A 15,016-nucleotide genomic window follows, 5' to 3' on the forward strand; every position below is an offset into this window, starting at 1 on the left:
AAGAAAGAAAACAATAGCAAAAATCAATAAAAGCTGGTTCTTTGAGAAGATAAATAAAATTGATAAACCTCTAGCAAGACTCATAAGAAAAAGAGGGAGAGGACTCAAATCAATAAAATTAGAAATGAAAGAGGAGAAGTTACAACAGACACCACAGAAATAAAAAGCATCACTAATTACTAGAGAAATGCAAATCAAAACACCAATGAGGTAGCACCTCACACCAGTGAGAATGGGCATCATCAGAAAATCTACAAACAGTAAATGCTGGAGAGGGTGTGGAAAAAAGGGAACGCTCTTGCAGTGTTGGTGGGAATGTAAACTGATACAGCCACTATGAACAGTATGGAGGTTCTTGAAAAACTAAAAATAGAACTACCATAACACCCAGCAATCCCATGGCTGGACATATACCCAGAGAACACCATAATTCAAAAAGACACATGCACTCCAATGTTCACTGCAGCACTATTCACAATATCCAGGATATGGAAGCAAACTAAATGTCCATCAACAGATGAATGGATAAAAAAGATGTGGTACATATATACAATGGAATATTACTCAGCTGTAAAAAGCAATGAAACTGGGACATTTGTAGAGACATGGGTGGACCTAGAGACTGTCATACAGAGTGAAGTGAGTCAGAAAGAGAAAAACAAATATCATATATTAACACATATATGCAGACTACAGAGAAATGGTACAAATCAACTGGTTTGCAAGGCAGAAATAGAGACACAGATGTAGAGAACAAACATGGACACCAAGTGGGGAAAGTGGGGAGGGTTGGGGTGAATGAATTGGAAGACTGGGATACCAAATAGTACACTCTAAATATATGCAGTTTATTGTATGTTAACTGTATCTCAGTAAAAGTTCTTAAAAAAAATAAAAGAAAATAAAAAAATTTAAAAAAATTTTAAAAAGTCAAATGGAAACTCTGGGTTGATAAAGTACAATAACTACAATTAAAAAAAATCAACAGACGATTTGAATTTTCTGGCAGAAGAAGAATCAGTGAACTTGAAGACATGTTGATAAAGATTATACATTCTGAAGAACACAGAGAAAGAGGCACAGAGAAACGTGGGACATCATTAAGCATATCAACAGACATAATGTATCAGAAGAAAAGAAAGTACCAGAAAAAATATTCAAGGGAAAAATAGCTGAAACTTACCAAATGTGAGAAAAATCTGCACATCCAAGAAGCTCAAAAAACTCCAATAAGACAAACACAAAGATATCCACACCCAGTCACATGTTGGTAAAAATGCTCAAAGAAAAAATTTTAAAAGAACAGAAAAACAACTGACAACAAGGGAATCCCAATAAGATAAGCAGCTGAATTCTCAGCAAAATACTGGAGGCCAGAAAGCAGTAGAATAATATATTCAAAGTTCTGAAAGGAGAAAAAAAACTATCAACCAAGACTCTTATATCCAGCAAAACTACCTTTCAAACATGAAGGCAAAACAAAGATATTCCCAGATAAGTAAAACTGCAGAGAATGAACTGAGAACAGACCTGCCTTAAAATAAATATTAAATGAAGTTCTTCCAGTGAAAGCAAGTAACTCCAGATGGTAAATGTATATATATATAACATGTAATATATTTGATAAGAACGGTACAAAGGACATGTGTGTGAGCAAAGTTTTACTGAGTAAGGGCATGGTAACTTGATCCACAGGAACAAATGAAGAGAATAAGAAATGGTAAATAAGAAAGTAACATAACAAACACTGTAATTCTATTCTTGATTCCCTTTGTTTTCTAAGCTTCTTTAGCATATAAAATAAGTTTACATTACCTTAATAACAAGTTACAACAATATATTCTTGGGTTTGTAACATTAAAAAAATGTAACATATATAACAGTAATAAAAGAAGGAAAGAAGCAATGCAGCTATACAAAAGTAATGTTTCTATATCTAACTGGATTTAAGTTAGTGTAAGTCTGACGTAGATTCTGTAAGTTAAGATGAAATGGTAAGTCCTAGAGCAAATAACTAAAAAATATGGTGAAAAATCATTAAAGGAATTAAAATATTACATTAAAAAATTCACTTAATGCAAATAAAGCAATAAATGAGTAGAAGAGTAAATGGCATAAACTGTAGTAATTAAACATTATGTGTAATAATTAAAACATTAAATGCCAGTTGTTCAGGTCTTTTAATTCTCTGCTGATCTTCAGCTTCATTTTTCTAACCATTTTCAAAGTAGGGTACTAACATCTCCAACCACTGTTTTTAACTACCTATTTCTCTCTTTATTCTGCTGGGTTTTGCTTCATGTATTTGGGGCCTCTGTTGCTAGGAGCATGTATATTTATAATTGTTATATCCTCCTGATGGATGGATCATTTCATTGTTATAAAATGTCCTTCTTTGTCTATAGAAACAATTTTTGTCTTAAAGTCTGTTCTGTTTCATACTACCATGGCCACCCCATTCTCTTTTGTGTATAAGTAAATATTCTTGTTTATTGTTTAAAGTAACTGTGAACATATTTCATTCTAGATCTTGAAGCTTGTTTTTACAGCAGATGCACACAACAGCTCAAGAGCTTTTCAAAATTCTATATATGATATTCAAAAGATTTTAGGGACTCTGAGATCAAGGAAGCAGTCACAATCTTTTCTGTTGGGGGTCTATGCTGGGGGCAGGGAAAGGCCAATTCCTTTTACTGTAATGAATATAGTTTTGTCATGAGTGCTTATGAAGTCCTGGGATCACTGATACTGCAGCAGTTAGAATGTGGGCAACACTCCTACAGCGAAAGCTTGTCCAAGGATGCCAGCACAATGGGACCCACTGATGTGCTCCTCTTTCTCTGCTCTAGTTTCCCCCACTCCATGAACTACCATACAGAACACGCTTTTGATGGTTTGAAACAGACTCTGCCTCTAAAATGGGGAAGAACCTGGGATACCACGTACCAGGGATGGAGAAATAACAAGCTTTTGGTCTCCCTTTAGTCAAAGGGTACAAGGCAGTTCCAAGTGTTTAGGGTCCTCCCACTCACACTCCCCAGAGGGAGCTTGTATTTGCTGAAATCCAAAGGTATTGCAATCACCCTCAACTTTAAGCCAATATTAGGCAAAATTTTTCTGCTTCCATGGGCCTTAAATAAGATTTTCTGTCTGGACATTTGCCCCACAGATCCAAGTGATACTATTCCCTGACATGGTCCCCAAAGGTCCCAGTTCAGTAGTATCCCCAGTGCCTATGGAAGAGCCCATGGCTCTCCTTGCCCATCCACCTGTGCCAAGCATCCTCACTAAGCTGGCTGCCCCAGGTTCTATCTTTCTGCAGCCAGGAACTCCTAGGAGCCTGCATCCCATGTCAGCTATCTGCCCTGTAATGGATATCATTTTCTTATGTCCTGAAATTACTTGGTTTCTTCACAGTTTCACCTTCACCACTTGCCCTAAAAATCCTAAAGTTACTCACCTGACACCCTCACGAGGCACCTGTTCAAGCCTACGTCCATGCTCATCTTTTTCCCAGCATCGCCTGGGACTCTTCGAGTTCTCTGGTCTCAGCAAGAACAAGGAGCCTCAGAACTCCAGAACACCGATGATTTTCTGTTTGTTTATTTGACTATACTCATGCCTCCTCCCTTCCACTCGTAGGTTTGGGTTGCAAAGGTAGCAATACCTAAAGTCTAGAATTTTTCCCCCTCATACTGGAAACCTTGGATGCTAACTGAGAGTTGAATGGTTGTTTACAACAGCTGAACTATAAGACAAAGAAGTGTTGTGCAAATACAAAAGAGACTTGTCAGGGCGATAATATCAATTGGCACTGATGTTGTCCAAGCATGGACTCATGGCTTTTAAAACCTTCCATTTAGTTATAAATGTGTATTGGAAATGTCCTTAACATATGACTTTCTAGCACAAAAATATAGGCAGTCACCTAGTTTATTGACCTTCTGATTACACCACAGAAAAATTACTTCCACTCACATACACTCCTGACAGCAACAACAGAAGCTGCTGCTAACAACAAAGCAACAGTGGGTCACTAAGGCCTTTACTAATTAACTAATGCCTTAACTTTAAAAAGTGTGCAAAAAGATGTTACATAGTTATTACAGAGTTCTTAAAAAAGGACTACCATGAGAATTTCTCTCCTGACACCAGCCCCAGCCACCATCTGACTACAACCCACTGGCAGACCTCAAGGAAGCAGGGCCCATCTGAGTCCAGTCAGCCCATGTAACTATGAAAGATGCATGAGTCTGGGACACCACAAATCTTCTGTAAGCAGCAGCCTTCTTTATCTTCTCTTCTCATGGAAATATTATCAAGTAAACCAGGTATGTACAGGCTGTGGAGCCACTCAAATGCTCTTAACACTCGCACTGTTCTCACATGCTCCTTTTCAATGATCTGCTCTCAGAGCTAGATAGATATCAGGGTTGCAGATTTTCAGATCTAGCAGTACCTCAGGATTCTGTTACTTAGTAGAGGCCACAGGTGAATGAGGTCAGCTCTGAATAATTTGAAGAAAGCTCAGAAATAAAATATAAGGTTCAAGACTTCCCTGGTGGTGCAGTGGTTAAGAAACCACCACAACTACTGAGCCTATGCTCTAGAGCCCGAGAGCCACACAACTACTGAGCCCACATGCTGTAACTACTGAAGCCCTCGTGCCTAGAGCCCGTGTTCTGCAACAAAAGAAGTCACCACAATGAGAAGCCTGTGCACTGCAACATAAAAGTAGCCCCTGCTCTCCACAGCTAGAAAGCTGAGCGCAGCAACAAAGACCCAAAGCAGCCAAAAAATAATAAAGTTCTCTTAAAAAAAATACAAAGTTCAGTTTTACCGTCTTTACTCCATGGTTACTCATGGCCAGTGAGATAGCATTACTGAGTGTCCACCACATGCCTCCAGTGGACAAGACATGTGCCCTGCCTTGAAGAGCCAAGATCCAGGGGGAGCACAGATGAGTGAACAAGCCATCATACCACAGGTTTCAGGGGCAGGAAGGGGCTGAGGACAGGCACTAAGAGGACACATGGCAGGAGAGGAAGCTGACCCCACCTGTCAGAGTCTGGAGGGTTCAGAGAAGCAGGAGAAACTAACCACAGACCCAAAGGGCTGCAGGGGTGAAGAAAACATGTGTCTGTCTCAGCTGTGGGTGTGAGGGTACATGCACCCAGGTGTGTGCCTGGGAATGGCAAGAGAGGCAAGGAGAAAACGTGTACATTCTATGCCCAGAGAGCACATGCCCTGCAAAATCACTACAGAAGGCTTGAGATTAGCAGGTGGGACGATGCTTGGATCCCAGTTTCCACTCTTATGAGACAACTCGCTCAGCTTCCCAGCATCTTAACAGAGTGACAGACTACACCACTATGCTGTACTCCTCTCAGGTAGGGGACTGTGAAATCTGAAAAGGATTTTTTTTATGGTGGTAAAATATATATAACATAATATTTACCATTTTAACCATTTTTAAGTGTACAGTTCCATAGCATTAACTACATTCACCTTGCTGTGCAATCTTCACCACTGCTTTTCATAGCAGCGGCACCACTTTACATTTCCAGCAACAATGCACAAGGGTTCCAATTTCTCAACATCCTCACCAATGCTTATTTTCTGCTTTTCTTTTTAAACCATAGCCATCCTAATGGGTGTCAGCTAGTATCTCCTGGTTTTGATGAAAGGGATTTTAAAAAGATCATGGTTCTTCCTGGCCTAAGACATTCTACATACAATTACTCATCTATGCAATCCTCCACAGCCTCCAGCAAATCCACACCTATGATTTTCCTGAGGCTGTCTCCACAACATCTGTCTAAGGGCAGGACGTCGTCCCCCCAGCTGAGAGGCTCCCAGGCCATCCTGGCCTACCCACCAGCACAGGAATTCTTTTTTTTTTTTTTTAAGAACTTTTACTGAGATACAGTTAACATACAATAAACTGCATATATTTAGAGTGTACTATTTGGTATCCCAATCTCCCAGTTCATTCACCCCAACCCTCCCCGCTTTCCCCACTTGGTGTCCATATGTTTGTGCTCTACATCTGTGTCTCTATTTCTGCCTTGCAAACCAGTTGATTTGTACCATTTTTCTATAGTCCGCATATATGTGTTAATATACGATATCTGTTTTTCTCTTTCTGACTCACTTCACTCTGTATGACAGTCTCTAGGTCCACCCATGTCTCTACAAATGTCCCAGTTTCATTGCTTTTTACAGCTGAGTAATATTCCATTGTACATATGTACTACATCTTTTTTATCCATTCATCTGTTGATGGACATTTAGGTTGCTTCCATGTCTCAGCACAGGAATTCTAATGCTGCAACTGGCTTTCAGCAAATTATCTCCATGCTCGATGATTAACTTGTTTCTCTCATCCAAGCTCTGCTTCAAGCGGCTCTAACACTAAACACACTAACAATGGCCTGCGGCCCCAGGTGCCCCTGCCCTCTTCCCATCTTCAGAGTCCTTCAAAGCCACCCCAGGAGTGAAGCAGATCTCCCTGAGCCTGTGTTGCCAATGAGGCTCCCAGCCCACCCATCCCATTCCATGAAGGATAATCCATTCATCAGAAAGGTCCTTTCAAAGGTGAGTGACAGCTGGTAACACAGGAAGCTGCACCCCAATCCCTGCCCCAACAACAGAAAGGCTGTGACCAGAACCTGGCTCTCCTCAAGCTGAGACCTGAAAGAAATGCTGGTGCATGGCAATGCATTAAAGTTGAAACTTTCAGCCAGACAGCTTTTTACAGTGTAAGAAACCATCAGGTCTCCCTTAACACAAGAGCTTGACTCCGCAGTTTTTAGCCATCTCCTCTTTCCTCCCATCTCCTCCATTTCAGTCATTTCATATCAGCCAACTATGCCAGCAGAGGCAGAAAAAGGTGTGGGGGAGTAGATTCTAAAACTACCCATCCTCAATACCTACAACAGTGCCTGCCACATAATAAGAATTTCGTGAATATCTGCTGAACAAATCAAAACTAAATGTATCAAAATAAGACTATATGTCTGTCTTCCACTGTCATAAGCAACCCAGCTAGCTTGAATTAGCAGTGGTGGGGAGTAACTGGTAGAAGTATGAAATCAGCAAATATCACATGTTCTATGTAGGTATAAATAAAAGCATGAATAATTTTTTTTTCAGATTGCTGTTTTTTATTTTTTACGAATTTCCTTGAACACACAAACTGAGCTGAAATAAGACATTTAGTTTTACTCAATAATTATGGTTCTCAAGTCTACATTCAGGTTTGCTTAGATTTTACCTAATGTCTTATGGCCATGTGTCCTCAGGCTCCTGGCTGTGGCAGTCTCTCAGGCTTTACGACCTTGACAGGAGGACTGGTCAGCTATTTTGCAGGCTGTCCCTGAATTCAGGTGTGTGTGATGTTTTTCTCATGGTTAGACTGGGGTCGTGGGTTTTGGAGATCATGTACCCATCCTATTAAGGGGCACGTGTGTTGTTTATTTTTGAATCACAGCAAACACTTCACCCACCCCGGGAGCCCCTCAAACTGAAAGGTGCCCCCTGAAAAGTGTGCTGCCGCCAGATGTCTATTTGTTACCTTAGAGATACATCCGCATCCTAGGGAAACCACACTCGGTTTTATTTAGATTTTATGCACAGGCTGCAATGTTTTCACTTCGAAGCTGAATTCCTTAACAAATATCTATGATTTTATATTTTCACGCGAGATTGTAGGAGCTTTTACCTCTTTCCTCAATTCGCTCCTGGCTGATCATCCAGGCACTCGAGAGTTTCACTTGCATTCCGGAATCTCAGCTTTAAATGAGTTTACTTATTCTCAAACGTATGACCTGGAGGTTTCCTCCTTCCCAGAGAACTCCTAACACAACTCTTGTAGAACAACCACAGGAGTTTCTCAGTCCTCTGGACACGTTCATTTTCAGCCTCAAAGCATGCTACATCGTGCACTCTGTAAACCGTCTCGGGCCTCTCCGCACAGAGGAACTCTGGTAAAGACCTCTGCTACACCTATCACCTTCCACATTGATGACATCCTCCCAAAGACTACTCGGCCCATTTTTGGTTGTTCAACCTGCCTTGCGTGTTCTTCACAATGAAGATCACTTGTAGTCCAACGGGTCACACCTAAACCACAGATGATTCGATCACGGAGCCCAGGAACAGAAGCCACCAGAAAGGACAGACCTCTCGCTCGACCCTAAAGGCGAGCGCCTTCCTGGTCCGCAGTTCCCACCCCGGCCTGCCTAGCATACAGCCACTGCCCTCCAACTGCACCCCAGGCCAGAGGCACAGCAAAGGCGGGAGGCCCGTCGCTCTTTCTGAGCTGGCACGGGGCTCCGAGCATTCGGGGGACACCGTAAACTGCAAGCTTTCCCTAGCAGCCGGCGGGTGCGGGTGCCAGGGAAGCCTGGGAGCCAACCAGAGGGCAGATCGGTGGGCTGCAGGGCTACAACGCGACTGGGTCCGGGAGGGAGGAAAGAAGTCAGCTGGAGAAACGTTATAAAACTGAAAAAGGCCTCGCCAGCCGCTGGAAGGGAGAAAACCGTGGCGGCGACACACCTGCCATCGCTGAGGGCGCACCGCGAAATTCCCTGGCCGCTTCCGGAGCTGCGGGAGGACTAGACGCAGCCGCGGCGGAGACGCTCCTGGCGCGCAGGGCCGCGTCCGTGCCTGCGCTCCGGGGTGCGCTAGGGGCCTTCCGCCCGCCCACCCGCGCAGCTCGCCCCCTCCCCGAGGTGCCCTGCCCCGTCTCTACACCCCGCGACCGGAACACCACCCCGACTTGCGGCCGCTCCCCTCCCCACGCCCGGCGGCTGCTCCCTCCACGCCCCCCCACCCCAGCAGGGCCGCGGCCCGCCCTACCTCGCCGCTTGGCGCGCACGATGCCCTTCTTCTGCAGCACAAACGTGGACCCGTTCACCAGGCTCGACACCACGGCCACGCCCAGGCCAAGCGACACGGCGGCGGGGCTCGGGCTGCGCGCCCCCTCCCCGGCCGCCGCCGCTGCCGCCGCTGCAGTCCCCATTCCGCCCGTGCCCGCCCTCCGCGCCTGCGCGCTCGCCCGCCGGACCTGGGGCGGCTGGGGGGGAGGGCCGGCGCCGCGGCCGGGAGCCACTGGGGTGCGGGGGCACCCGGGGCGCGGCAGAGGCGGGGTGGAGCCTGGGCCGCTCGCGGCCGCGAGGCGGAGGGTGGATCCCGGGCTGCGGGAGGAGGGTGAGCGTGGAGAGCCGGGGAACGAGGGTGAGAGGCGGCGGGGGTGAGCAGTGGGGTGAGACGGTAGATGAGTGGCTGCAGAGGCAGTTTCCAGATTTGACAATGCAAATACTGGACCCCAAGTTAAGTTTGAGTTTCAGATAAATAATTTTTAGTGGGTGTCCCACGCAACATTTGGGACTGGAAGAGCGCCCGCAAGACGCAGCCCTCGCTGGGATCACGGACCCTCACAAAGCGGGTCGGAGGCTAGCAGGGAGCCGCCCCTGGGGCCTGAAACCAAGAAAGTCAGTTGTGGAAACTCGGGTGGGAGCCCTGAATGAAGTGAAATCATCTCCCTCCGCAGTGGAGCCGTGAGCTTGTGATCGTACCGTCTAATTTACCAATTAATTTTTAATAAAATACATCAGAATTACAGAAAACGTGACAATATTTTTAAATTACCCAATCGCACAACCGTAGTCTAATATTTTTTTGTTTTCCCACCCAAAGTACAATTCCAATTACAATATACAAAAATATCCTTTTTATTTAATATATAATCAGTTTTTACCTTGCTACATAAGGATTATTTTAATACGGGTATAATTTCCCATGAAGTTAATTACCATGATTTGTCTAACTGTTCAGCCGTTGTTGGTTGTTAGGTTGCTACCAGTTTTTTTTTTTTTTCCTGTTATAAGTGATGCCATAGTGAACGACTCCATAAATTTTGAAAATGCTAAAGAGTATCAACCTCTACCTATATACATCACTGTATATAAATGCTGTTTCTGTATGTAAACTTTTATGCTGAATGAATCTAGTCCTTTACTTATTCTTTTTTTGTTCTGGTAACATATACATAACATAAAACTTGCCATTTTAACCATTTTTAAATGTACAGTTCGGTGGCATTAATTACATTGACAAAACTTTTCCATCACACCAAATAGAAACTCTATTCCCATAAAGCAGTTATCACCCATTTCTCCTCCCCCCAGCCTCTGCTAACCACTAATCTACCTTCTGCCTCTATGAATTTTCCTATTCTAGATATTTCATATAAGTGGAATTGTACAATATTTGTCCTCCTGAGACTGACCCATGTCACTTAGTATAATGTTTTCAAGGTTCATCCATGTCATAGCGTGTGTCAGAACATCATTCCTTTTCATGGCTGAGTAATATTACATTGTATGTATATATAGTATGTATATATGCAAGGTTTCACTTTCCTTGGTTTCAGTTACCCAAAGTAAACATGGTCCAAAAATGTTAAATAGAAAATTCCAGAAATAAGCAATTCATAAATTTTAAATTGCATGCTGTTCTGAGTAGTATGATGAAATCTCATGCCATCCTGCCCGTTGCAAGAATCATCCCTTTGCCCATTGTATACCATCCATTTAGTCACTTATTAGCATCTCAGTTATCACATCGACTACTGGGTATCACAGCGCCTGTGTTCACGTAACCCTTATTTTACTTGATAACGGTCCCAAAGCACAAGAGTAGTGATGCTGATAATTTGATTGTGCCAAAGAGAAGCTGTAAAGTGCTTCCTTTAAGTGAAAAGGTAAAAGTTTTCAATTTAATAAGGAAAGAACAAAAAAATTGTATTCTGAGGTCAATAAGATTCATGCTTAGAATGAATCTTCTATCCATAAATTGTGAAGAAGGACAAAGAAGTTTGTGCTAGTTTTGCTGTCACACCTCAAACTGCAAAATTTATGGCCACAGTGCATAAGTGCTTAGTTAAGATGAAAGACACATTAAGTTTGTACAAGAAGATATTTAAAGAGAGAGACTACATTCACATAACTTTTATTACAGTATATTGTCACAATTGTTCTATTTTATCATTGTTAATCTCTTACTGTGCCTAATTTACAAGTTAAACATTGTCATAGGTATGTATGTACGTATGTAGGTGTAGGAAAAAATATAGTATATACAGAGTTCAGTACTATTGAGGTTTCAGGCATCCACTGGAGTTCTTGGAGTGTATCGCCAACAGATAAAGGGGGACTACTGTACGACATTTTTTTTATCTGGTCATCTTTTGATGGACACTTAGGTTGTTTCCACCTTTTGGCTATTGTGAATGTTGTTGTAATGACCATTGGCATGAAAGTATCTATTGGAGGCTCTGACTTAAATTCTTTGGGGTATATACCCAAGAGTGGAATTGCTGAGTCATAAATTCTATGTTCAGCTTTTTGAGGGACCACCAAACTTTTCCACAGCCACTGCACTATTTTATGTTCTCGCCAGTAACACACTAGGTTTCCAATTTCTCCAAATTCTCACCAATACTTATTTTCTCATTGTCTTTTTTATAATAGCCATCCTAGTAGGTATGAAGTGGTTGCTTATTCTTTTTAAATACACTTCTGAACATCAATGATGTTTTTTGAAAACATAAACAATAACTTCTATCATAAATCTCAGCAGAAGCAAGCAAGTGGACACACCAGCAACAGCATTGCCAACGTAATCATGTTTTACTTCACTAATAACGCTAGAAAAAAAAAAAAAACTTAAGTGCTTTTGGCAAAAAAGAGACATGCTGGTTTTTTAAAAAACTCAATAAATTCAGTAAATGCCAAAGAATATAAAACATCACCCCAAATTTCATCACGCTAAAGTAACTATTATTACCATTAAGAACTCCACTCCAGACATTTTTCCAGTATATGCGTATATGGGTAAGAGGATAGAGATTTTATCAAATGGGAAGGTATATACGTATAAAAACACATATATGCAAGTATATATATGTTACTTGGATTTAACATTTAAAAAACTGAAATGAAACTAAACTACCAAATTGAGATAAAATGTATTTTACCATGAGATATTAGTTCCTAAAAGATGCCACTGAAAGTAAGTAAAAAACTTTGAGGTGGGAGTTACTATGTTTCTCTTAATTCCATGTTTCAAATTTAGACAGTATCAACTGACTCCTCACAATGAGAAGTGAGGAAATCAGCTTACTTTCCAGCTCCATGAAAATGTTTTATATGTCCAGGCATATAACATTTAGAGACTACTCTATATTCATACTTCTATATTTGTGTTATCTTAAGTATATATGAATGTGGGTTCTTTGTTCGTGTCTTCCTTTTACCAAATTTTCCCATTCATCTTTAACTCACTGGAAGATTTTCAATGAGTGTATATTAAAAATAAACAACCATGGGTGCTATAATCTTTGAACTTTTTTTTATCTATAGAAAGCTTGCCTGAACTATAAAATGGACAAGTATAGTATTTACAGATCATAATTTCTTTTCCTAAAATTTTGCTAGCATTGTCCCATTGTCTTCTGGCATTCAATGTTATTTTAAAAGTCTGAGGCCACAGTCAGGGGAAATTGAATGCAAACAGTATAAATAATGTTGAGGAACGATTGTTAATTTTGTTGGGTACAGTAATGAAATTGTGATTATATTAATTTACAGACAACTACCGAAGTACTTACAGGAGAAATAATTATGTTGCGGATTTGATTTTTTTAATTTCACAAGGAAAAAAAATGTGTGTGAGCATGTGTGGAAATGGATTTGTCAAGCAAATGATACCTGTTACCACCCTCAGGGAAAAGTCCTACTGCACGGAGGACAGCCAGCAGTGTAAGAATTCCCTGCCACCACGAGTAGCAGTCCTGGGATATCTACTCTCTCCATGGTTTACAGATGCCAGGATTGCTGAGAGAGACTCAACTCCCATAGGCACTGGATGGAATGCTTTACTCACATACAGAAGAGGCGGAGCAAAGTCAGCTTCACAAGGGGGCATTGGTCCCTCATGGGCAGTGATGCAAATGAGAAATGCAAATGAGAAAGCAGGAAGGACTGCAAAATCTGTTGTTTTTCTTCATCATAAAATATTTCAAATGTACATAAAAGTAGAGAGGATAACATTTTTTTAAAAATCCATGTATTCATTCTTCCAAATCTATCGAATCCTATTATTTTGCTGTTTGCTTCAAATGTTTTAAGGAAATAGGTAGTCATAGAGGCTCTCTTTTACTTCACCACTCTTTCTTTTGCTTAGTGCTTCCAGGATTATGTATTCTGGAAGCTCAATAACTCAAACAGGTTATATTATAGTATTGCTCACTCTATATCATTCTTCCTAGTCCACGGCATATCCTCTCTTGTGTAGATTGTTTTTCCTTCTTTCAGGCAATTTTCCACCACTGTGTTTTTAAATATCCCCAAACTACCCCTCCTCTTCTTGGGTTCCATCAGGTAAATTCTCTGTTTTAAAGACACCAATGATCCTTATACTGAATAGTATTTTATCTGTTATTTTCTTTTTTTTTTTTAACACTTTAAATATATTGTTATTTTCTTAATTATCTCAATATATATCATCTGTCTAAAGGAACTAGTAGGTGATGTTCTGTTTATTTCCTTAGCTCTGAATTTTTTTTTTTCATTTTATCTGTTGTTATCCAATATCTGAGTTTTTCTTTCATTAATTCTATATTCTTATGAAGCGTCTGTGTCAGGGGTTCCCAAGACCACTCAGAGGTTTGGTGATTCACTAGGAAGACCCATAGGACAAGCATATAGTCGAACTCATGACTTTGGCTTATTACAACAAAAGGATGTAAAGCAAAATCAGCAAAGGGAAAAGGTCCATGGGTCGAAGTCTGGAGGAAACCAGGAGTGGGCTTCCAAGGGTTCTCTTCCGAAGTCACACAGCATGTGCTTAATTCCTTCAACAATAAGTTGTGACAATATGTATGAAATGTTATCTGCCAGGAAAACTTGCCTGAGCCTAGGAGTCCAGAAGTTTTCTCTGTGGTCAGTCCCACTCCAAAATTCAATACTTCTTACAGGAAAGCAAGTGTTCAGCATGAACCATATTGTTTGTACAGTTTAGGCATGGTGGACCACTCTTACCAGTTAGGGAAAAAGATAATGATGGAGTTGTGAGAGGCCTAACTAAATCCAGGCTCCCAGAGGCCAGCCAAGGGAAAACTTTGCAAGCAGGCTTCTCTTAGGACAGTTTCTTTATCTATCTATCTATCTATCTATCTATCTATCTATCTATCTATCTATCTATCTATCATCTATCTATCATCTGTTTATCATCTACCATATCTGTATATCTGCCTATATGTCTTTTTCTTTTCTTCCTTTCTTCCTTCTTCCCTCCCTCCCTCCCTCCTTCTCTCTCCCTTTCTTTCTTTTTCTTCCTTCCTTTCCTTCTTTTTCTTTCTTTCTTTCTTTTTCTTTCTTTTTCTTTCTTTCTCTCTTTCTTTCTTTCTTTCTTTCTTTCTTTCTTTCTTTCTTTCTTTTTCTTTCTTTCTTTTCTTTCTTTCCTTCCTTCCTTCCTTCCTTCCTTCCTTCCTTCCTTCCTTCCTTCCTTCCTTCTTTCTTTCTTTCTTTCATTCTTTCTTTCTTTCTTTCTTTCTTTCTTTCTTTCTTTCTTTCTTTCTTTCTTTCTCTCTTTCTTTCTCTCTTTCTTCCTCCCTCCCTCCCTTCTTTCCTTCCCTCCCTTTCTCTCTTCATCCCTTCTTTTTTTTCTCTTGTGTGTTTGTAGTAGCCTCCTCTGAACCAGAAATCAACTTGACTCAGGGAAGTATGCTCAAAAAAGGTATTTGAATAGATAAACTAGGTATCTAATTTTTAAAGCAGGAGGAACTCAAGTCTCACTCAGAAAAACTGTTTACTTATTTTACACACAGAACTGGCAAGCTGTAAACTTGATCAGAACTGCCTAAACTATTGTCTGGTGGAAAATGTTAATAGACAGGCTGAGGGCAACTGGGTGACCACATAGAAAACATTAAATTGCATCCATTTAT

General features: G+C 41.2%; 1 protein-coding gene across 1 annotated transcript in view; it reads right to left on the minus strand.

The window, feature by feature from the left end:
- The window catches only part of NIPA1 (NIPA magnesium transporter 1), a 42,698-nt gene extending 33,637 nt beyond the window's left edge, over positions 1–9,061 (minus strand). The window contains exon 1 of the mRNA XM_057746454.1: positions 8,863–9,061. Within this exon, the coding sequence (XP_057602437.1) occupies positions 8,863–9,025 (163 nt within the window). The 5' untranslated portion in view covers positions 9,026–9,061. The remainder of the gene's footprint in view (positions 1–8,862) is intronic.
- Between the last annotated feature and the right edge of the window lie 5,955 nt (positions 9,062–15,016).

The sequence above is a fragment of the Hippopotamus amphibius genome, chromosome 8 (genome assembly GCF_030028045.1).
Source record: "Hippopotamus amphibius kiboko isolate mHipAmp2 chromosome 8, mHipAmp2.hap2, whole genome shotgun sequence".
In the NCBI taxonomy this organism is placed as follows: Eukaryota; Metazoa; Chordata; class Mammalia; order Artiodactyla; family Hippopotamidae; genus Hippopotamus; species Hippopotamus amphibius.